General features: G+C 40.6%; 1 protein-coding gene across 1 annotated transcript in view; it reads right to left on the bottom strand.

Moving 5' to 3' along the window:
• Window positions 1–20,248, bottom strand: part of ITCH (itchy E3 ubiquitin protein ligase) — a gene marked incomplete at its 5' end in the record, with an annotated part of 589,083 nt that overhangs the window by 336,936 nt on the left and 231,899 nt on the right. Inside the window, 2 exon segments of the mRNA XM_053713073.1 lie at window positions 3,722–3,817; window positions 4,097–4,280. Of these exon segments, the coding sequence (XP_053569048.1) occupies window positions 3,722–3,817; window positions 4,097–4,280 (280 nt within the window).

Below are 20,248 nucleotides of genomic sequence, written 5' to 3'. Positions count from 1 at the left end.
AAAAGAGGGGGGAGAGAGCGCAAAAAAGAGGGGGGAGAGAGCGCAAAAAAGAGGGGGGAGAGAGCGCAAAAAAGAGGGGGAGAGAGAGAGCGCAAAAAAGAGGGGGAGAGAGAGAGTGCAAAAGAGAGGGGGAGAGAGAGCGTGTGAAAGAGGGGGGAAGAGTGCGCAAAAAGAGGGGGGAGAGAGGGCAAAAGAGAGGGGGGAGAGAGCGCAAAAGAGGGGGAGAGAGCGCAAAAGAGAGGGGGAGAGAGGGGGAAGAGAGAATGCAAAAGAGAGGGGGAAAGAGCGCACAAAAGAGAGGGGGAGAGAGAGCGCGCAAAAGAGGGGGGGAGAGAGAGCGCGCAAAAGAGGGGGGGAGAGAGCGCAAAAGAGGGGGGGGAGAGCGCAAAAGAGAGGGGGAGAGAGCGCAAAAGAGGGGGGAGAGAGAGAGTGCAAAAGAGAGTGGGAGAGAGAGAGCACAAAAGAGAATGAGAACGCAAAAGAGAGGGGGGAGAGAGAGAGAGCAAAAGAGAGGGGGAGAGAGCCAAAAGAGAGGGGGAGAGAGCACAAGAGTATAATAAATTTAATCACTTGTTCATTGTGTAAAGAACAGTATGTAGGTTGCTCGAGTCGTATGCTAAAAGACAGAGCAAGAGAACTTTTTAATGATATCCAGAGTGAACCAGGGTAGCCAAACAAACATTTTTCAAAACATCCAAACCCTACTAATGCATTTCAAATCCAGGCAATAGATTGCCTTCCTAAGTCTCCAAGAGGAGGAGACAGGTTAAAAAAATTGTTATTAAAAGAAACTAAATGGATATTTTTCTTACAAACAAAAGAACCTAATGAAATAAATGCTAGATGGGATGTAGACCTTTTCTTAGGCTAATGAGTATAATATGAGCGTAATTGCAGTCTTTTGTTCCTCATTCTATAGTTTTAAGAAAAATCAGCCATTGGGTTGCAATAGAAAAACCCTTTATATATACCCTGGAAATGAAAACGATGAAAGGGCAACTCAATAATATTTCTCTTACCTAACAACATTTGCCTCATTCAATCTTGCAGTCCTCACCTCCTGTTTCTCAACCTCCTACCCTATCTAGATTGCAAGTTCCCACAGGAATAGGGCCCTCAATTCCTCCTGTATGTGTTTGTAAATTCTGTCCTGTCTCTTACAAGTCTTATATTATTGTTTTATTTAAATTAACTGTATCCATGGACAGCGCTGTGGAATATGATGGAGCTTCATAAATAAAGTATAATAATAAAATAATAATAATAAAGGGCAACAAAGAGTAACAAAGTATATGGGGATGCTAATATGAGTTTTTCAATAACATACAGGTATACCTCACTTTACAGCGCTTCGCTAATACAGCGCTTTGTGGAGCTGAAGTTCAACCTCCAAGGATTTTGAAACAGTGCTGTAATCATCGTGATATTGCGAGAAAAGTGACTGGCACCATTTTGTTATGCGCAGTTCACTCTGTTTAAAGCATTACAGTGCAATCTGTGTATCAGTGTTATAGTCTGGCAAATGGTACTACAGTAATTGTCCCTTTTTTACAGGTACAGTTTTTATTAAATAATGTGCTATGTTAGTGTTAAACTAAACATAGCACTATTGCACCCCTAATATAGGTTAGTTTTTTAAACAGGTTTTCAAGTCTTTAAACACACTGGCAAGTGAAAAGAGAGCTAAAACTGCCTTGTTTCACTTTAAGGCGCTTTTCACTTTACAGCGAGGCTCTGGTCCCTAACCCGCTGTATGAGCGGGGTATACCTGTACATTAGTTATGTAAAATCTCTATCAGGCTATTAACAGAGTAGTTCGTATTCTTAGAATAATTAGACAGTAAGAGCTTTTTAATATGTATGGAATTTTAACTATAGTGTGTAATTGTAATAGAAGATGTCAAAATAGATTGCAAATCTGCATTTTGCCTATAACCTATCATGAAAAATATATACACTATAGTGTTGTCTTTGAAGATAATAGGAGAGCTTCAGCATGTTGTGGCAGGGAAACCTATATGAGAGAAATTGATTATAAGGTAACTTTGTATTAACATTCAAGTTGAAATGTCAGATATTCTGCCTAGTAACATCTTAGCCTCTAGTGCCATTTTTTTCTTTTGGCTATAATATCCCCACAAACGTCACTTCCAGTTTTATAGCCTGCGGTCACGTGATCAGAGGGATATTTAAAAGCTGACGTTTTTAGTCAGAATACCAGTCACCTTTGATAAAGCTATGGCGAAACGGGTCAGGTGACGCAAATTGGGGGTCGGTGGTAATTGCATCCAGTGCACTGTACTTACCGACATCTACCAGGTCTGTGAAATTAATTAATTTTATATTTTTTTAAATACAATAAAATAAACTATTTTACAATTAAGGACATGGCTGCAATAATCTCTTTCTTGAATTTATCACAGCACATTGCTGACAAGTGGTACTTCGCATTTGTGATATAAGAATTGAACGGCTTCAACTTATATATATATCTGTCTCGAAAAGGTGTTTGTGCTTTGGATGAGAGCACCTGGTGCAGGGATATGCAGGAGGTGTATATTTTTTTCTATTCCTATTTGTGCTTTAAGGGGTTAAGCACTGGTGGATATTATTCAGCAGCTGACAGTGGGAGTAACTGTATAAATGTGTGCAAGGGGAAGCACATGTTCAGGGGTAAGGGAACCAGTGTGCAGAAGCCAGCACATGGGAAGAGAAAGCTTTTCATAGAGCCGTACAAAGGGAAATGCAATAGGAATTAAACACATCCCCATGTGATATTTCAAACCTGTCCTGCGTATAACGTTTAAAGTTGCAAATCCAAAATATATTTTATTTGTTAATGAGATGCTTTAACCACATACTGGACTAATTTAAGGACTTTACAAGGCATTACACTTTCTAAGTAGAACATGCATTGGAAAAATACAACACAACTTATCTTGTTCCCTCAAAGAGCAGCATTTCTCAGTCAGTATCTGCTCTCTAGAATTTAAAGGCTGCCTGAGGCATTGATAACCCTAAAGTATTATGAAATCCGGACATGCTATTGTGTTCAAATGACTGGATCTGAAACACGCTGCAATAGATAAACATAGTAACATGTAATAACATTTATCAGGTCAGGGTGAATATCTATACATGTGATTCTCTTTAAATTTGCTTCCAGTTTATTACATAGGCTTGGCAAAAATTCAGTGTATCTCTTCATACCTATTTTCATATGATCACCTATCATCATGAGCAAATTTCTTCTTCAATTTATTGTTTAAAAAGATAGATAATCCCTTTATTACCCATTCCCTGGTTTTGCATAACCAACAGTTACATTAATACACTTATTACCTCTGTGATTACCTTGCATCTAAACTTCCGCAGAATGCCCCCTTATTTCAGTGCTTTTGACAGACAATTTTAGCCAATCAGTGCGGACTCAAAAATAAATCCATGAGAGTGAGCACAATGTTATCTTTATGGTACACGTAAACTAGCACTGTCTAGCTGTGAAAAACTGTCAAAATGCATTCAGATAAGAGGCGTCCTTCAAGGTCTAAGAAATTAGCATCAGCCTACCTTGGTTTAGCTTTCAACTAAGAATACCAAGAGAACAAAGAAAAAATGGTGATAAAAGTAAACTGGAAAGCTGTTTAAAATTACATACCCTATCTGAATCATGTGTAGGACTAGACTGTCCCTTTAAGTGGAGGTTTTGTATCACACTCACCCAGGTGGAAGGGGCTCTGGTCGGTCCCATGTGGTTCTTTTTGCCACATGATCCACAAAGTAGGTACGCCCATTGTGATCCACACGCTGTTCCCAGCTAATAATAGAAGAAAATATATTTATTCACATTATGAAGTGACTAAATTACATTAACACTTATTAAGATATAAAACTCTTTATTATCTACTGGTTCAACAGCAGCTTACCCATAATCTCTTTTACAGTCCAAAAAACCATGTGCAATTGTACATCATTTTCACCATATAACCCATCTTTAGAAATCTTTTTTTCCTATATAATTTGTTCAAAAACGTATTTTTACTGCACCATGTAACTTTTCCTAAACATGTATTTATGACTCCGCTTCTTCACATACCCAGGTGGTAAGGGTCCTTGGTTGACTGGACCAATCCTCTGGCTGTCTATGATGGGAGTTATTTGTGTTGAAACTGGAGGGTTGGAGGATGAGGCATCTGCCCCAGTTGAGTTCACTGCAGGGATGACCACTGAAGTAGACTCGTTAGATTCAGAATAGGCAGGTTCGGTGCCCTGTGAGGGTGCTGGAATAAAACAAAAAAGTTAACCTTATGTTATTCTAAAGTTGCATATATCTAATGGGTTAGATGGCATTCAAACCAGTGATATGAACCATTAAAGTGAATGTAAATTTTGATGCTAAAGTGCCCGTTTATTAAATATTTGATTCAAAACAGGGGTACTTTAATTCATCAAAATTTACATTTCATAAAGTAAATACTAACCTTTTAAACTTGATAGCCGCTCCAGCTTCCCCCGGTCGTCGCAAAGCCATTTCTGACGTCAGAAATGATGGATTGGTCATCCTCCAATCACGGCTTCCCCCCCTCCCCCGGGGGAATCTGTGTCTGATTCGAAGCCGTGATTGGAGGAAGCCGGATTCCTCATTTTAGACTCAGGAAGAGGCTTTGTGACGGGCGGAGGAAGCTGGAGCGGCTGTCAAGATTAAAAGGTAAGTTTTTTTTCACAACACGGGTGAAAACATAATTTAGGTAAGAACTTACCTGATAAATTAATTTCTATCATATTGGCAAGAATTCATGAGCTAGTGACGTATGGGATATACAATCCTACCAGGAGGGGCAAAATTTCCCAAACCTCAAAATGCCTATAAATAAACCCCTCATTACACCCACAATTCAGTTTAACGAATAGCCAAGTAGTGGGGTGATAAAAAAAGGAGAAAAAAGCATCAACAAAGGAACTGGAAATATAATTGTGCTTTATACAAAAAAACATAACCACCATAAAAAGGGTGGGTCTCATGGACTCTTGGCAATATGAAAGAAATTAATTTATCAGGTAAGTTCTTACATAAATTATGTTTTATTTCATGTATTTGGCAAGAGTCCATGAGCTAGTGACGTATGGGATAGTAATAACCAAGATGTGGAACTCCACACAAGAGTCACTAGAGAGGGAGGGATAAAAAAAAAAAACTGCCATTTTCCGCTGAAAAATTAAATCCACAACCAAAAGAATAAGTTTTTCTTATAATTGAAAAGAAAAAACTTAAAACATAAGCAGAGGAATCAAACTGAAATAGCTGCCTGAAGAACTTTTCTACTAAAAACTGCTTCCGAAGAGGCAAAAACATCAAAACGGTAGAATTTAGTAAATGTGTGCAAAGAAGACCAAGTCGTTGCTTTTTAAATCTGATCAACTGAAGTGGAGACTGATCTAGTAGAATGAGCTGTGATTCTCTGAGGTGGGGTCTGACCAGACTCCACATAAGCCTTATGAATCAAAAGCTTTAACCAAGATGCCAAGGAAATGGCAGAAGCTTTCTGACCTTTCCTAGAACCAGAAAAGACAACAAATAGACTAGAAGTCTTACTAAAATCTTTAGTAGCTTCAACATAATATTTCAAAGCTCTTACAATATCCAGAGAATGTAAGGATCTCTCCAAAGAATTCTTAGGATTAGGACACAAAGAGGGGACAACAATTTCCCTATTAATGTTGTTAGAATTCATAACTTTAGGTAAAAATTTAAATGACGTCCGCAAAACTGCCTTATCTTGATGAAAAATCAGAAAAGGTGACTCACAAGAAATATAAGGCAGTCCGCAAAACTGCCTTATCTTGATGAAAAATCAGAAACGGTGACTCACAAGAAGAGATAGCCAAAAGGAACAAAACTTTCCAAGAAAGTAGTTTAATATCCAAAGAATGCATAGGCTCAAAAAGAGGAGCCTGTAAAGCTCTAAGGACCAAATTAAGACTCCAAGGAGGAGAGATTGATTTAATGACAGGCTTGATACGGACCAAAGCCTGAACAAAACAGGGAATATCAGGAAGTTTAGCAATCTTTCTGTGAAATAAAACAGAAAGAGCAGAGATTTGTCAATTCAAGGAACTTGCAGACAAAACTTTATCCAAACCATCCTGAAGAAACTGTAAAATTCTAGGAATTTCTAGGAATAAAAGAATGCCAGAAGAATTTATGAAAAGAACACCATGAAATATACGTCTTCCAATCTTGATAAAAAATCTTCCTAGAAACAGATTTACGAGCCTGTAACATAGTATCAATCACTGAGTCAGAGAAACCTCTATGACTAAGCACTAAGCGTTCAATTTCCATACCTTCAAATGTAATGATTTGAGATCCTGATGGAAAAATAGTCCTTGAGGCAAAAGATTTGGTCTTAAAGGAAGTGGCCATGGTTGACAACTGGACATCCGGACAAGGTCCGCATACCAGAACCTGTGAGGAAATGCTGGTGCTACCAGAAACACAAACGAATGTTCCATGATGATGTTGGAGATAACTTTTGGAAGAAGAACTAGAGGCGGGAAGATATAAGCAGGTTGGTAAAACCAAGGCACTGCTAACACATCCACGACTCCGCCTTAGGATCCCTGGACCTGAACAATCTGGAAAAACACATCTGGATGGAGCGACCACTCTCCCGGATGTAAAGTCTGACCGCTGAGATAATCTGCCTCCCAATTGTCTACACCTGGGATATGTACCGCAAAAATTAGACAAGAGCTGGATTCCGCCCAAGCAACTATCCAAGATACTTCTTTCAAAGCAAGGGGACTGCAAGTCCCACCCTGATGATTGACATATGCCTGAAAACAAATGAATGGTTCTCTCTTCAATAGAGGCCAAAACTGAAGAGCCCTGAGAATAGCACGGAGTTCTAAAATATTGATTGGTAACCTCGCCTCTTGAGATTTCCAAACCCCTTGTGCTGTCAGAGATCCCCAGACAGCTCCCCAACCTGAAAGACTTGCATCTGTTGTGATTACAGTCCAGGTTGGACGAACAAAGGAGGCCCCTTGAACTATACGATGGTGGTCTAACCACCAAGTCAGAGAGAGTCAAACATTGAGATTTAAGGATATCAATTGTGATATCTTTGTATAATCCCTGCACCACTGAATCAGCATACAAAGCTGGAGAGGTCTCATATGAAAACGAGCAAAGGGGATCGCGTCCGATGCTGCAGTCATGAGACCTAAAACTTCCATGCACAAAGCCACTGAAGGGAATGACTGAGACTGAAGGTTCCAACAAGCTGAAACCAATTTTATTTGTCTCTTGTCTGTTAGACACAGAGTCATGGACACTGAATCTATCTGGAAACCTAAAAAGGTGATCCTTGTCTGTGGAATCAAATAACTTTTTGGTAAATTGATCCTCCAACCATATCTTTGAAGAAACAACACTAGTTGATTTGTGTGAGATTCTGCAGAATGTAAAGACTGAGCTAGTACCAAGATATTGTCAAAATAAGGAGAAACTGCAATACCCTGCTCTCTGGTTTCAGAGAGTAGGGCACCGAGAACCTTTGAAAAAAATCTTGGAGCTGTCGCTAGGCCAAATTGAAGAGCGACAAATTGGCAATGCTTGTCTAGAAAAGAGAAACTCAGAAACAGATAGTGATCTGGATGAATCAGAAAGTGAAGATATGCATCCTGTAAGTCTATCGTGGTCATATAATGACCTTGCTGAACAAAAATCAAAATTTATGCTTGCCTGATAAATTTATTTCTCTTGTGGTGTATCCAGTCCACGGGTTCATCCATTACTTGTGGGATATTCTCCTTCCCAAAAGGAAGCTGCAAGAGGACACCCACAGCAGAGCTGTCTATATAGCTCCTCCCGTAACTGCCACCCCCAGTCATTCGACCGAAGACAAGCAAGTAAAAAGGAGAAACTATAGGGTGCAGTGGTGACTGTAGTTTAAAAATAAAAAACACCTGCCTAAAAAAGACAGGGCGGGCCGTGGACTGGATACACCACAAGAGAAATAAATTTATCAGGTAAGCATAAATTTAGTTTTCTCTTGTAAAGGTGTATCCAGTCCACGGGTTCATCCATTACTTGTTGGATACCAATACCAAAGCTTTAGGACACGGATGAAGGGAGGGACAAGGCAGGAACTTAAACGGAGGGCACCACTGCCTGTAAGACCTTTCTCCCAAAAATAGCCTCCGAAGAAGCAAAAGTATCGAATTTGTAGAATTTAGAAAAAGTATGAAGCGAAGACCAAGTCGCCGCCTTACAAATCTGTTCAACAGAGGCCTCATTTTTAAAAGCCCATGTGGAAGCCACCGCTAGTGGAATGAGCTGTAATTCTTTCAGGAGGCTGCTGGCCAGCAGTCTCATAAGCTAAGCGGATTATGCTTCTCAGCCAAAAAGAAAGAGAAGTTGCCAAAGCCTTTTGGCCTCTCCTCTGTCCAGAGTAGACAACAAACAAAGCAGATGTTTGAAGAAAATCCTTCGTAGCTTGTAGCTTGAGGAAGGATTAGGACATAATGAAGGAACAACAATCTTCTGATTGATATTCTTATTAGATACTACCTTAGGAAGAAACCCAGGTTTGGTACGCAAAACTACCTTATCTGCATGGAAAATCAGATAAGGGGAATCACACTGTAAAGCAGATAACTCTGAAACTCTTCGAGCCGAGGAGATAGCTACTAAAAACAGAACTTTCCAAGATAAAAGTTTAATATCTATGGAATGCAAAGGTTCAAACGGAACCCCTTGAAGAACTTTAAGAACTAAATTTAAACTCCATGGCGGAGCAACAGGTTTAAACACAGGCTTGATTCTAACTAAAGCCTGACAAAACTCCTGAACGTCTGGAACCTCAGCCAGACGTTTGTGCAAAACAATAGACAGAGCAGAAATCTGTCCCTTTAAGGAACTAGCAGACAATCCTTTCTCCAATCCCTCTTGGAGAAAGGATAAGATTCTAGGAATCCTGACTTTACTCCATGAGTAACCCTTGGATTCACACCAATGAAGATATTTACACCATATCTTATGATAGATTTTCCTTTCGAGCCTGAATTAAGGTATCAATGACCGACTCGGAAAAACCACGCTTTGATAAAATCAAGCGTTCAATCTCCAAGCAGTCAGACACAGAGAAATTAGATTTGGATGTTTGAAAGGACCTTGAAGTAGAAGGTCCTGCCTTAGCGGCAGAGTCCATGGTGGAAAGGATGACATGTCCACCAGATCTGCATACCAAGTCCTGCGTGGCCACGCAGGAGCTATCAAAATCACCAAAGCTCGCTCCTGCTTGATCTTGGCAATCAGACGAGGGAGCAGAGGAAACGGTGGAAATACATAAGCCAGGCTGAAGGACCAGGGCGCTGCTAGAGCATCTATCAGCGTTGCCTTGGGATCCCTGGACCTGGACCCGTAACGAGGAAGCTTGGCGTTCTGACGAGACGCCATGAGATCCAGTTCTGGTTTGCCCCATAGTTGAACCAACTGGGTAAATACCTCCGGATGGAGCTCCCACTCCCCGGATGAAAAGTGTGCCGACTTAGGAAATCCGCCTCCCAGTTCTCTACTCCTGGGATATGGATAGCTGAGAGATAGCAAGAGTGAACCTCTGCCCATAGAATTATCTTTGAAACCTCCAACATTGCCAGGGGGCTCCTTGTACCCCAATGATGGTTGATATAGGCTACAGTCGTGATGTTGTCCGACTGAAATCTGATGAACCTGACCGCAGCTAGCTGAGGCCAAGCCTGAAGAGCATTGAATATCGCTCTTAGTTCCAGAATGTTTATCGGAAGGAGGGCTTCCTCCTGAGTCCATGAACCCTGAACCTTCAGGGAGTTCCAGACTGCGCCCCAGCCCAGAAGGCTGGCATCTGTTGTCACTATAGTCTATTCTGGCCTGCGGAAACACATTCCCCTGGACAGATGGACCCGAGATAGCCACCAGAGAAGAGAATCCCTGGTCTCTTGATCCAGATTTAGCAGAGGGGACAAATCAGTGTAATCCCCATTCCACTGATTGAGCATGCAAAGTTGCAGTGGTCTGAGATGTAGAAGGGCAAAACGGAACTATGTCCATTGCTGCTACCATTAGGCCGATTACTTCCATAAACTGAGCCACTGACGGCTGAAAAGTGGAATAAAGAGCACGGCAGGAAGTTAGAAGCTTTGACAACCTGACCTCTGTCAGAAAAATCTTCATTTCTAATCTTTCAGAGTTCCTAGGAAGGAAACTCTTGTGAGAGGGGAGAGAGAACTCTTTCCTTCGTTTACCTTCCACCCGTGAGACCTCAGGAATGCCAGAACAATGTCCGTATGGGACTTGGCGATTTGAAAATTCGACACCTGTATCAGAATGTCGTCTAGGTAAGAAGCCACCGCTATGCCTTGTGGCCTTAGAACCGCCAGTAGGGACCCTAGAACCTTCGTAAAGATTCTTGGTGCCGTGGTTAACCCGAAGGGAAGAGCCACAAACTGGTAATGCCTGTCTAGGAAGGCAAACCTGAGAAACCGATGACAATCTCTGTGTATCGGAATGTGGAGATAAGCATCCTTTAAGTCCACGGTAGTCATATATTGACCCTCCTGGATCATAGGTAGGATGGTTCGAATATTCTCCATCTTGAAGGTTGGGACCCTGAGAAATTTGTTTAGGATCTTGAGATCCAAGATTGGTCTGAAAGTTCCCTCTTTTTTGGGAACTATAAACAGTTTTGAATAGAATCCCTGCCCCTGTTCCTCCCTTGGAACTGGGTGGATTACTCCCATAACCAGAAGGTCTTGAACGCAACGTAAGAATGCCTCTCTCTTTGTCTGGTTTGCAGATAATTGTGAGAGATGAAATCTCCCCTTTGGAGATGAGGCTTTGAAATCCAGAAGATATCCCTGGGAAACAATCTCCAGAGCCCAGGGATCCTGGACGTCTCTTGCCCAAGCCTGGGCGAAGAGAGAAAGTCTGCCCCCAACTAGATCCGGTCCCGGATCGGGGGCTACTCCTTCATGCTGTCTTAGAGGCAGCAGCAGGTTTTTTGGCCTGCTTTCCCTTGTTCCAAGCCTGGTTAGGTCTCCAGACTGGCTTGGACTGGGCAAAATTTCCTTCTTGTTTTGCAGTAGAGGAGGTTGAAGCTGCGCCACTCGAAGTTTCGAAAGGAACGAAAATTAGTCTGTTTGGTCCTTAATTTGTTGGACCTATCCTGGGGAAGGGCGTGGCCTTTTCCTCCAGTAATATCAGAAATGATCTCCTTCAATCCAGGCCCGAATAGGGTCTGCCCTTTGAAAGGGATGTTGAGAAGCTAAGACTTAGAAATAACGTCAGCTGACCAGTATTTAAGCCATAGCGCCCTACGTGCCTGAATGGCAAAAACTGAATTCTTACCCGTTAGTTTTGTTAAATGAAAAACGGCGTCAGAAATAAATGAATTTGCCAACTTAAGAGCTTTAAGCCTGTCTAGGATATCATCCAACGGGGTCTCCACCTGTAGAGCCTCTTCAAGAAACTCGAACCAGAAAGCCGCTGCAGCAGTGACTGGGGCAATGCATGCAAGAGGCTGGAGAATAAAAACATAATTTATGTAAGAACTTACCTGATAAATTCATTTCTTTCATATTAGCAAGAGTCCATGAGCTAGTGACGTATGGGATATACATTCCTACCAGGAGGTGCAAAGTTTCCCAAACCTTAAAATGCCTATAAATACACCCCTCACCACACCCACAAATCAGTTTAACGAATAGCCAAGAAGTGGGGTGATAAGAAAAAAGTGCGAAAGCATATAAAATAAGGAATTGGAATAATTGTGCTTTATACAAAAAAATCATAACCACCACAAAAAGGGTGGGCCTCATGGACTCTTGCTAATATGAAAGAAATGAATTTATCAGGTAAGTTCTTACATAAATTATGTTTTCTTTCATGTAATTAGCAAGAGTCCATGAGCTAGTGACGTATGGGATAATGACTACCCAAGATGTGGATCTTTCCACGCAAGAGTCACTAGAGAGGGAGGGATAAAATAAAGACAGCCAATTCCTGCTGAAAATAATCCACACCCAAAATAAAGTTTAATGAAAACATAAGCAGAAGATTCAAACTGAAACCGCTGCCTGAAGTACTTTTCTACCAAAAACTGCTTCAGAAGAAGAAAACACATCAAAATGGTAGAATTTAGTAAAAGTATGCAAAGAGGACCAAGTTGCTGCTTTGCAAATCTGATCAACCGAAGCTTCATTCCTAAACGCCCAGGAAGTAGAAACTGACCTAGTAGAATGAGCTGTAATCCTTTGAGGCAGAGTTTTACCCGACTCGACATAGGCATGATGAATTAAAGATTTCAACCAAGATGCCAAAGAAATGGCAGAAGCTTTCTGGCTTTTTTTAGAACCAGAAAAGATGAAAAATAGACTAGAAGTCTTTCAGAAAGACTTAGTAGCTTCAACATAATATTACAAAGCTCTAACAACATCCAAAGAATGCAATGATTTCTCCTTAGAATTCTTAGGATTAGGACATAATGAAGGAACCACAATTTCTCTACTAATGTTGTTAGAATACACAACCTTAGGAAAAATTCAAAAGAAGTTCGCAACACCGCCTTATCCTGATGAAAAATCAGAAAAGGAGACTCACAAGAAAGAGCAGATAATTCAGAGACTCTTCTGGCAGAAGAGATGGCCAAAAGAAACAAAACTTTCCAAGAAAGAAGTTTAATGTCCAAATGAATGCATGGGTTCAAAAGGAGGAGCTAGAAGAGCCCCCAGAACCAAATTCAAACTCCAAGGAGGAGAAATTGACTGAATGACAGGTTTTATACGAACCAAGTCTTGTACAAAACAATGAATATCAGGAAGATTAGCAATCTTTCTGTGAAAAAGAACAGAAAGGGCAGAGATTTGTCCTGTCAAGGAACTTGCGGAAAAACCTTTATCTAAACCATCCTGAAGAAACTGTAAAAAAAAAAAATTCTCGGAATTCTAAAAGAATGCCAGGAAAAATGATGAGAAGACACTAAGCAATATAAGTCTTCCAGACTCTGTAATATATCTCTCTAGATACAGATTTACGAGCCTGTAACATAGTATTAATCACAGAGTCAGAGAAACCTCTTTGACCAAGAATCAAGCGTTCAATCTCCATACCCTTAAATTTAAAGATTTGAGATCCTGATGGAAAAAAGGACCTTGCGACAGAAGGTCTGGTCTTAACGGAAGAGCCCACAGTTGGCAAGAGGCCATCCGAAAAAGAATCCGTCCATGCTGGAGCTACCAGCAGAACAAACGAGCATTCCTTCAGAATCTTGGAGATTACTCTTGGAAGAAGAACTAGAGGCGGAGAGATATAGGCAGGATGATACTTCCAAGGAAGTGATAATGCATTCACTGCCTCCGCCTGAGGATCCCGGGGTCTGAACAGATACCTGGGAAGTTTCTTGTTTAGATGAGAAACCATCAGATCTATTTCTGGAAGTTCCCACATTTGAACAATCTGAAGAAATACCTCTGGGTGAAGAGACCATTCGCCCGGATACAACGTTTGACGACTGAGATAATCCGCTTCCTAATTGTCTATACCTGGGAAATGAACCGCAGAGATTAGACAGGAGTTGGATTCCGCCCAAACCAGAATTCAAGATACTTCTTTCATAGCCAGAGGACTGTGAGTCCCTCCTTGATGATTGATGTATGCCACAGTTGTGACATTGTCTGTCTGAAAACAAATGAACGACTCTCTCTTCAGAAGAGGCCAAGACTGAAGAGCTCTGAAAATTGCACGGAGTTCCAAAATATTGATCGGTAATCTCACCTCCTGAGATTCCCAAACCCCTTGTGCCGTCAGAGACCCCCACACAGCTCCCCAACCTGTAAGACTTGCATCTGTTGAAATTACAGTCCAGGTCGGAAGAACAAAAGAAGCCCCCTGAACTAAACGATGGTGATCTGTCCACCACGTCAGAGAGTGTCGTACAATCGGTTTTAAAGATATTAATTGAGATATCTTTGTGTAATCCCTGCACCATTGGTTCAGCATACAGAGCTGAAGAGGTCGCATGTGAAAATGAGCAAAGGAGATCGCGTCCGATGCAGCAGTCATAAGACCTAAAATTTCCATGCATAAGGCTACCAAAGGGAATGATTGTGACTGAAGGTTTTGACAAGCTGATATCAATGTTAGACTTCTCTTGTCTGACAAAGACAGAGTCATAGACACTGAATCTACCTGGAAACCTAAAAAGGTTACCCTTGTCTGAGGAATCAATGAACTTTTTGGTAAATTGATCCTCCAACCATGATCTTGAAGAAACACCACAAGTCGATTCGTATGAGATACTGTTAAATGTGAAGACTGAGCAAGTACCAAGATATCGTCCAAATAAGGAAATACCAATACCCTGTTCTCTGAATACAGACAGAAGGGCACCGAGAACCTTTGTAAAAATTCTTGGAGCTGATGCTAAGCCAAACGGTAGAGCCACAAAACTGGTAATGCTTGTCTAAAAAAGAGAATCTCAGAAACTAAAAGTGATCTGGATGAATCGGAATATGCAGATATGCATCCTGTAAATCTATTGTAGACATATAATGCCCTTGCTGAACAAAAGGCAGGATAGTCCTTACAGCTACCATCTTGAATGTTGGTATCCTTACATAACGATTCAATATTGATAGATCCGGAACTGGTCTGAAGGAATTGACCTTCTTTGGTACAATGAAGAGATAGAATAAAACCCCAGCCCCTGTTCCAGAACTGGAACTGGCATAATTACTCCAGCCAACTCTAGATCTGAAACACATTTCAGAAATGCTTGAGCCTTTGCTGGGTTTACTGGGACACGGGAAAGAAAAAAATCTCTTTGCAGGAGGCCTTAACTTGAAGCCAATTCTGTACCCTTCTGAAACAATGTTCTGAAACCAGAGATTGTGAACGGAATTGATCCAAATTTCTTTGAAAAGAACGTAAACTGCCCCATACCAGCTGAGCTCGAATGAGGGCCGCACCTTCATGGGGACTTAGGAGCTGGCTTTGGGTTTCTATAAGGCTTGGATATATTCCAAAGTGAAGAAGGTATCCAAAACTGATACCGCTCCTGAGGATGAAGGATCAGGCTTTTGTTCCTTGTTGTGATGAAAGGAACAAAAACAATTATTAGACCTAAATTTACCTCAGATTTTTTATCCTGTGGTAAAAAAAGTTCCCTTCCTTCCAGTAACAGTTGAGATAAAAGAATCCAACTGAGAACCGAATAATTTATTACCCTGGAAAGAAAGGGATAGCAAAGTTGACATATCAGCATTACAAGTTTTAAGCCATAAAGCTCTTCTAGCTAAAATAGTTAGAGACATATACCTGACATCAATTCTAATGATATCAAAGATGGCATCACAAATAAAATAATTAGCATGTTATAGAATAATAATGCTATGAGAATTATGATCTGTTACTTGTTGCGCTAAAGCTTCTAACCAAAAAGTTGAAGCTGCAGCAACATCCGCTAAAAATATAGCAGGAGTAGAGACAGCCCCATTAACCTTAGGGATTTTGTCCCAAACTCTAATCTGTCAGATGGCACAGGATATAATTGCTTAAAACGTTTTAAAAGGAGTAAATGAATTACCCAAATTATTCCATTCCCTGGAAATTACTTCAGAAATAGCATCAGGGACAGGAAACACTTCTGGAATAACTACAGGAGATTTAAAAACCTTATTTAAACGTTTAGTTTTAGTATCAAGAGGACCAGAATCCTCTATTTCTAATGCAATTAATACTTCTTTAAATAAAGAACGAATAAATTCCATCTTGAACAAATACAAAGATTTATCAGCATCAACCTCTGAGACAGAAACCTCTGAACCAGAAGAACCATTATCAGTATCAGAATGATGATGTTCATTTAAAAAATTCATCTGAAAAAAGAGAAGTTTTTAAAAGACTTTTATGTATGCTAGAAGGAGAAATAACAGACATAGCCTTCTTAATGGATTTAGAAACAAAATCTCTTATGTTATCAGGAACACTCTGAGTATTAGATGTTGACGGAACAGCAACAGGTAATGTAACAGTACTAAAGGAAATTTTATCTGCATTAACAAGTTTGTCATAACATTTAATACAAACAACAGCTGAAGGAACAGATACCAAAAGTGATACACTTAGCTTTGGTAGCTCCAGCACCGGGCACCGATTTTCCTGAAGTATCTTCTGACTCAGTTGCAACGTGGAACATCTTGCGATATGTAATAGAAAAAACAACATATAAAGCAAAATTGATCAAATTCCTTAAATGACAGTTTCAAGAATGGGAAAAAAATGCCAGTGAACAAGCTTCTAGCAACCAGAAGCAATAAATAATGAGACTTAAATAATGTGGAGACAAAAGTGACGCCCATATTTTTTTAGCGCCAAATAAGACGCCCACATTATTAGGCGCCTAAATGCTTTTGGCGCCAAAAATGACGCCACATCCGGAACGCCAACACTTTTGACGCAAAAGAGCGTCAAAAAATGACGCAACTTCCAGCGACACGTATGACGCCGGAAACAGAAAAAAATTTTGCGCCAAAAAAGTCAGCGCCAAGAATGACGCAATAAAATGAAGCATTTTCAGCCCCCGCGAGCCTAACAGCCCACAGGGAAAAAGTCAAATTTTTTAAGGTAAGAAAAAATGATTGATTCAAATGCATTATCCCAAATATGAAACTGACTGTCTGCAAATAAGGAATGTTGAACATCCTGAGTCAAGGCAAATAAATGTTTGAATACATATATTTAGAACTTTATAAAAAAGTGCCCAACCATAGCTTAGATTGTCACAGAAAATAAGACTTACTTACCCCAAGACACTCATCTACATGTTTGTAGAAAGTTACCCAGTACTGAAACGAAAATCAGCAGAGGTAATGGTATATATATATAAGAGTATATCGTCGATCTGAAAAGGGAGGTAAGAGATGAATCTCTACGACCGATAACAGAGAACCTATGAAATAGACCCCGTAGAAGGAGATCATTGCATTCAAATAGGCAATACTCTCCTCACATCCCTCTGACATTCACTGCACGCTGAGAGGAAAACCGGGCTCCAACCTGCTGCGGAGCGCATATCAACGTAGAATCTAGCACAAACTTACTTCACCACCTCCATAGGAGGCAAAGTTTGTAAAACTGATTTGTGGGTGTGGTGAGGGGTGTATTTATAGGCATTTTAAGGTTTGGGAAACTTTGCCCCTCCTGGTAGGAATGTATATCCCATACGTCACTAGCTCATGGACTCTTGCTAATTACATGAAAGAAACCTTGTTGTATTAAGATTTTCTTAAGGAAACCCTCTAATTTTTTATCCATTGGATATAGGAAAGCACAACTGTCCTCAACAGGGATAGTTGTACGCTTAGCTAGGGCAGAGACTGCTCCCTCCACCTTAGGGACCGTCTGCCACGAGTCCCGTGTAGCGGCATCTATGGGAAACATCTTTTTAAAAGCAGGAGGGGGAGAGAATAGTACACCTGGTCTATCCCATTCCTTCGTAATAATTTCTGAAAACCTCTTAGGGATTGGAAAAACATCAGTGTAAACAGGCACTGCAAAGTAATTGTCCATTTTACACAATTTCTCTGGGACTATAATGGTGTCACAGTCATCCAGAGTCGCTAAAACCTCCCTGAGCAACACGCGGAGGTATTCAAGCTTAAATTTAAATGCTGTCATATCAGAGTCAGACTGAAGTAACGCCTTCCCTGAATCAGAAATGTCACCCACAGATAGAAGCTCTCCTGCTTCGGCTTCTGTACATTGTGAGGGTATATCAGACATAGCTACTAAAGCGTCAGAAAGCTCTGTATTTGTTCTAGCCCCAGAGCTGTCTTGCTTTCTTTGTAACCCTGGCAGTTTGGACAATACTTCTGTGAGGGTATGATTCATAACTGCCGCCATGTCTTGTAAGGTAAACGCATTGGACCGCCAGATGTACTTGGCGTCACTTGCGCGGGAGATATAGGTTCTGACACGTGGGGAGAGCTAGATGGCATAACCTCCCTTTTGTCAGTCTGAGAAACCTCTGGTGATAAATCTTTAAAAGCCATAATATGGTCTTTATAACTTATAGAAAGTTCAGTGCATTTGGTACACATTCTAAGAGGGGGTTCCACAATGGCTTCTAAACATAATCAACAAGGAGTTTTCTCTATGTCAGATCAGACATGTTTAACAGACTAGTAATGAGACCAGCAAGCTTGGAAAACACTTTAATAAATGTGAAAAAGCAATTAAACAAAAACGGTACTGTACCTTTAAGAGAAAAAAACTACCACATAAACTGCAAAACAGTGTTAAAAAGTAGTAAACTCTACGAAATTTTTACAGTGTGTATAAGAGACTAAAGCAGCATTGCACCCACTTGCAAATGGATGATTAACCCCTTAGGCCCCAAACCGGATTAGAAAAACGGTAAAACCGTTAAAAAACAGTCAAACACAGCTCTGCTGTGGCTCCTACCTGCCCTTAAACACGATTTTTGCAGGAAAAAAACCCTCTATAGTGGTCTTAGATGCCAGAGGACTCCTTTAGGGAAGCTGGATGTCTCAGTCTGGACATCAACTGCGCATAAAGTGCGCAAAAATAGGCCCCTCCCACCATGCACTCAAAGTCAGAGGACCTTAAAAAAGTACTCCTAGGAGAAATCTAACAAGCCATGTGGAAAACTAGGCCCCAAATAAAGATTTATCACCCCGAGAGAAAAAACATTTTTTTCTGTAAGTTATGCAAACGTTTTTACACTAAGTAATATGAGAGTTAACATGAATATTACCCTTATCTTGTAAGCATGATCCCAGTCGTTGTTAAATCACTGTATCAGGCTTACCTTAAATATACCAGGCACTGTCAGCATTTTCTAGACCTTATCATCTCTCTAGAAAAAAATATACTGAACATACCTCAAAGCAGGTGATCTGCAAACCGTCCCCCCCACACGGAAGTTTTCTTTCCATACTCTTCAGTTATGTGTGAGAACAGCAATGGACCTTAGTTACAAACCGCTAAGATCATCAGCCTCCAGGCAGATTCTTCTTCCAATTTCTGCCTGAGAGTAAAACAGTACAACGCCGGTACCGTTTAAAAATAACAAACTCTTAATTGAAGGTAAAAACTACACTAAGTCACCACATATCTCTTGATACTTCCTTTCTTGTCGAGAGCTGCAAGAGAAAGACTGGGGGTGGCAGTTAGGGGAGGAGGTATATAGACAGCTCTGCTGTGGGTGTCCTCTTGCAGATTCCTGTTGGGAAGGAGAATATCCCACAAGTAATGGATGAACCCGTGGACTTGATACACTATTACAAGAGAAAGCAGAATAGTCCTTATAGTCACCAATTTGAAAGTTGGCACTCTTACAAAACAATTCAAAATTTTCAGATCCAGAACTGGCCTGAATTAATTTTCTTTCTTTGGGACAATGAATAGATGTGAATAAAACCCCAGACCCTGTTCCTGAAATGTAACTGGTATAATTACCCCTGAAAGCTCTAGATCTGAAACTGAAGCCTGAGTCTTCACTTGATTTGCTGGAACGCATGAGAGAAAAAAATCATCTCACAGAAGGTGTCATTTTGAATCCTATTCGATACCCTTGAGAGACAATGCTCTGAATCCAATGATTTTGGACAGAATCTGCTCAAATGTTCTTGAAAATTTTTAATCTGCCCACCACCAGCTAAACCAGAATGAGGGCCGCACCATCATGCAGACTTGGGGGCTGGCTTTGGTTTCTTAAAAGGCTTGGATTTATTCCAACATGAAGAAGGCTTCCAATTGGAACCAGATTCCGTGGGGGAAGGATTTGGTTTCTGTTCCTTATTCTGTTGAAAGGAACGAAAACAATTAGAAGCTTTAGATTTACCTTTAGATCTTTTATCCTGAGGTAAAAAACTCCCTTCCCCCCAGTGACAGTTGAAATAATAGAATCCAACTGAGAACCAAATAAATTGTTACCTTGGAAAGAAAGAGATAGTAATCTAGACTTCGATACCATGTCAGCATTCCCAATATTTGAGCCACAAAGCTCTTCTAGCTAAAATAGCTAAAGAGATAGATTTAACATCAATTTTGATTATATCAAAAATAGCATCACAGATAAAATAATTAGCATGTTGAAGCAAGCGAACAATGCTAGAAAAATCAGATTCTGTTTCCTGTTGCGCTAAGCTTTCCAACCAGAAGGTTGATGCAGCTGCAACATCAGCT

The sequence above is a fragment of the Bombina bombina genome, chromosome 1, assembly GCF_027579735.1.
Source record: "Bombina bombina isolate aBomBom1 chromosome 1, aBomBom1.pri, whole genome shotgun sequence".
Lineage (NCBI taxonomy): Eukaryota > Metazoa > Chordata > Amphibia > Anura > Bombinatoridae > Bombina > Bombina bombina.
This window is presented reverse-complemented; position numbering and strand designations above follow the sequence as displayed.